Source organism: Plectropomus leopardus, unplaced genomic scaffold (genome assembly GCF_008729295.1).
Source record: "Plectropomus leopardus isolate mb unplaced genomic scaffold, YSFRI_Pleo_2.0 unplaced_scaffold16909, whole genome shotgun sequence".
Taxonomy (NCBI): domain Eukaryota; kingdom Metazoa; phylum Chordata; class Actinopteri; order Perciformes; family Serranidae; genus Plectropomus; species Plectropomus leopardus.
In genome coordinates, this window is record NW_024618176.1 from 1 (window position 1) to 5159 (window position 5159).

The 5159-nt window shown below is 36.3% G+C and overlaps 1 protein-coding gene across 1 annotated transcript; it reads left to right on the plus strand.

Moving 5' to 3' along the window:
- Window positions 1-340: 340 nt before the first annotated feature.
- LOC121964721 lies at window positions 341-5048 on the plus strand (the record flags this gene model as incomplete). Its single annotated transcript, XM_042514918.1, has 5 exons — window positions 341-620; window positions 1542-1585; window positions 2053-2341; window positions 3103-3125; window positions 4763-5048. Coding segments are annotated over exons 1-5 (919 nt in total), but the record flags the coding sequence as incomplete, so codon positions are not given.
- Between the last annotated feature and the right edge of the window lie 111 nt (window positions 5049-5159).

Sequence of the window (5159 nt, forward strand, 5' to 3'; positions counted from 1 at the left end):
TTATTGAACAATAATGATATGAAACTGAACGTCTGAGGATGAGATGGGGAAATGTCAGCATGAACATTTTAAGGACATTTTTCCTCAACAGTAAAAACAAAAGTTTGGAAAGTTTATCCAGAACTTTTACCAAATGAACAAAACATGAAATAAAGAAAACATTTTTTGAGCCACTGACTCATTTTAATATTTGTGAAAAAAGCTGAAGCCTATTAATGGAAAAAAGGGAAGATAAGAGGTAAACAATCATATCAACACATATCCTAATGGTGGATTCTGTCTATCTGTCAATCTGTCTATCTATCTATCTATCTATCTATCCTCATTATTTCAGATAGCAACCATGGCAGCTGTTAAACAACTGCTCTGGGAAACTCTGAATGATTTGAGTGACAGGGAGCTTGACAAATTTAAGGAGTTCCTGCAGCTGACTGTCTCCCAGAAGGATCTCACAGACATCTCATCAACGCTGAGTTACATCACAGACAAAGCAAAAATTGTGGCTGAAATGGTGATGACCTACGGCCAACAGTCAGTGCAGTTAACCGCAGAGGTTGTGAAGAAAATGAACAGAGCCGATCTGATGCACAGATTGTCAAAGCCCAGTTTAAAATTCAAAGGTAAGACAAAGAAGGGGCGACCTTTAGCTCACCTGGCAGACAGCACCACCTTCTCTCTCTTTCTCTCTTCCCATTTCCTGATACTCTTCAGCCTCTGTAGCCTATGAGAAAGGGAAACCATAAAAAAAGCAAAGATTACAGATTACATAATCATGCATAGCTCATTAATTTAATAAGTTCATTTTAGAATTAATTAAAAATAAATAAATCTGCTTGAGTACAAACTGATATCACCAATTTAAAATATAAAAAACAGGACTATGATTATTAATTAATTTATTATTAATTAAATAAACAACAACATTGCAACGCAGAACATTGTAAGTTTACCAAATTTGGCATTTGTTACAGGGCTTTTGTGTTTTATTGCTTTCTTAAGTTAATGATTTGTTGTAAATGTTTTATTTGATTTACTTTTAAAGGTTCTATGTGGAATTTCACATGTATTAGTTGCTTTGTATTGCCTGCAGGTGAACAGATTGTAACGTAACTTAATAACAGACCTCCCCCGACTTTATTGGTTTCCTATAACAAACAACCTTTGGACTAATACCTAAAAGGGCTTTGGTCAGTTTGCAGAGAAAACCCAAAGGATCAACATTTGATCGTGATCTCAAATGCCTTTCCTTCATTCTGCTCCCCCTACACAGTGTGCAACACAAGCTAATGTTAGCTTGAAAATGAAGTCAGCTAATGGTCCAGACAAAATATAAGATAATTAGAGCCTAATGTTATTCTAAATGGGATTGCTATTTATTTTCCAGCATTTTATCAACCTGATGCTGTTAATTATGTTCAGTTTTGTGTATCTTGTGTCACTGTTTTAATTGATGCCCAGAATGCTCACTGCTGCATTTGACAGCATATATACTCTGTCTTAAATCAGTCTGTAATCATATTTTGAATGTGTTTTCTCATCAGACAAACATTCTGTGGATGAACGTCAACCTGCACCGCAGGACAAAGTGAGTCTGATTTACACATCACAGCTTTTACTTGAAGGTTGAAAACCATCCTCATCCTGAACATTATAAATGATGATACAAACCAAACCAAGTTTTAAAATGGGTGCCTCCACAGCATTAAGTTTGAACTCTTTAGCAATAATGATATCCACCACAAATGTTATGATAAAAATACTAAATGTCACTACTTTGACCTACTGTGATAGAAACAATAATGTGTTACATTAGATCAGGTGGTAGTAATCATTTTACAGGACTTAAAGGGTAAAAGTATAAAGGGATTCAACTTTATTTTGATGTTACTAAAGAAAATAATAGACATACAATACTCTATGTCTGTAAAGAAAACACATATCACCAAGTAACAAACACAAACACTGAAACTGATAAAATGCAAAGAAATACATCCCCAACTCTCCCAGTTGAGAAATGACACATTTGCTTAAGGTATCCTTTGAATTTTTCAGGCAGCAGCAAAGTCAGCTGTGAAGCGAATTCTTTTTTTGACATTTAAGTATTTGAGTACTGAGGAGCTCGAGAAATTCAAGTTGTTGCTGCAGTTCACGTACTTCCAGAAGGGCCTCCCACAAATCTCATGGCGCCAACTGGAGTGGGCCGAAAAGGCAGAGACTCTAGTGGATCTGATGGTTCAGACCTGCAGCCAACAGCCTGTGGACGTGGCCATGGAGGTTTTCATGAACATGAACAGGACTGATCTGGCGCACAGGCTTTCAGTCATCAACTCAAGTCTCAAAGGTAAGAGAAAGATGGAAAAAACGGTCTCATAACACAATCATATGTCTCTCGTACATGTAATACAGAACATCAAGGCTAAATACTTTGACCTCAAAAATGGCCACTTGAATTCAAACCTCTCTGAAATACTGAGTATTATAATTTGACAGCATTGTAAATGACATAATCTGACACACTTTGAACTTTATAATCTGTGTAAAGGTGGCAATTGTTGCCAGGCTTTCGTTCTGGAGTATTTCAGATGTCACATTTTAGGTTTCAGTGAAGTTGCGACCAACCTCTGTCTCTGCAATTGATGTCAGAATCGAGTAGCTTTTAATGTCATTTTGCAATTAATCAACAGGGCTAGGCGATATTAAGAAAATCAACTATCACAAAAAAGTGGCCAAATACCTTGATATTGCAACAGTATTGTAGGGTTGGCATTTGTGATTTCACAAAATGTTTACACAATGAGATTTTTGATAAATGATTATCAGTAATGTGGATAATATGATTATGAAGGTAAAGACAAATAATAGAAGAGCTATAACAGGCTAGATTACGAAATTACATCACTTTACTGTAATACATCCTTTTAAACCAGGAAAAGACAACACTTGCAGCATAACAATATCCAAAATTTAAGATGATGTCTAGTCTCATATCCCAATACCAATATTATACTGACATATTACCCAGCCTTATTGATCTTTCATATCATGCTTCACTCAAAACAACTAAATCTGACTAAATTTATTAATATATTTTTGTCTCCTCAGTAAAACTTGAACCATCCAAGAAAGTGAGTAACATCACAACACACTCCACACACAGCTTTCATGTAATTGCTACAGGTTGAAAATGATCCTCATTTTGACAGTAAAGAGGTGGAAAAACATTTTTAAATCAGAAATTAGGGGTCAACTGATAAAGTTTTTTAGGGCCAATACAGATTATTAGTGATTATTGAGACCATTTACAGATATTTGGAACTGATATTCATTTACAATAACAATATAAAACTTTCTGTCATCACTAAGAATTTGGCATATACCAAACTGCAACATAAAACTTTGTTTAAATTCCTTTAGCAAATGTTTAATCTAAACTGAGACTTTTATCATTTACAGAAAGTTCTGAGCAGCTTTGTTTTGTTTTTTTTTTTTTGTTTTGTTTTTTTTAAGTTGAGTGAAAATCTAAATAGAAACTGATAAATAAAACTGGCTCTCTGGGGTTTTACAAAGTAACATTTCCTCCCATGCTGACACTTTCTTTGCAGTTTTTAATCTATTAATTTTATCAGTGATCATTAAAATAAAATGCCAGCAAAGATAATCAGTGAAATGCCAAATATTAACCCCAATAATTGGCCCAGGGGATAATCTTTTGCCCCTTATCAGAATCATCACATCTGCTGCAGATGTGAGGAGAATAAGGGATCAGGTGGATCATTCCTGCTTTTGGTGGCACAGTAACAGTAAGAGGCCCTGAAGTACACCTTGCATTAAAATGTATTTTGGATTATCGAATTGCAATCAGACAGAGCTTGGCCACATGAAAACACAGCTATAAATGCACCCAAAATGCACTGAGGTTGAATTGCAACTATTGTAGTACTCAGCTCAACCACCTCCACAGCTGGTTGGAGACCCATTAACTGCATTAAACACAGGAGTAAATGTAACTGCTTTTTGAATCCACATTTACAGCAGGGCCGGCCTCTTTTAGGTTTGTAAGCAGACACAAAGAACATCTCCATGCAGCAGCCAGCAAAATCAAGAAAAAAAATAATCACAATGCAGCTCGATGCAGTGTCAGTGCTGGGAACTAAAGCGAGAGTGGCCAGTGCTGGTGGACAGTGCTCTGCCAAAACGTCCTGACAATGTGTTTAAGGGCGGACATTGACAATATGCCTGTCCGTCCTGCGATACACTGTGGCCGGAGTAAAGCTTCTCTGTGCAGCAACAGACAGACTTTCCCCTCACCTCTAAAACTACTGACAGCTACAGCAGGAAGAGTTGATAAAGTACAGAGTGATGTTCGGTTTGATCTCAACAGGATCTCTATGAGGACTCTGAAGACACATATTAGTAGCAGGTATAAATGTAATCAAGTTAAATTGTATCTATATACAATCTGGATATGAGACACATTTAAATATAGTGTGGGCCAAAGCGAGATAGAGACAGTCAAAACAACACAGTTACTAATAATAATAATAAGTAATGGAATTAATCATATGGTGATTAATTATTAATTAATTATGTTACAGAAATGAACACATTATCGTATTTAAAATGATCCTATTTCACCTATTTTTATCAGTAATTTATCCTATTTTGCCTATTGTGGTCAATATTAGATGTCAGCACAGGCATGACTGTGATGCTCACAGAGAAGATATTACATGAATGTCCTCTGATTATTTGAATCCATCAGGAAGTAAGCATGTCACCTGTGATGCAGAGGCTTTTGGGAACACTGAAAGATTTACATGACAAGGACCTGGAGCAATTGAAATGGCTCCTGCAGCACTTTGGAATGAAGAAAGACGAGCAGAACTTCTTAGGACGCAGAATGGAGAAGGCAGGCAGAGTCGAAGTAGCGGAGCTGATGGAGGAGCTCTACGGTCTATGGTCTGTGAAGATGATCAAGGAGTTTTTAAAGGAGGTGGGAAGGATTGATCTGGTGCAGAGGTTGACGGAAATCAGCTCAGGATCCAAAGGTAAGTTTTGGGTGAAAAAATAATGACTGAATCAATCAATCAATCAATCAAAACGATGAAAGACAAGATCATTACACATTTAAACGATGCATCTTTGCACATTAAAATAAC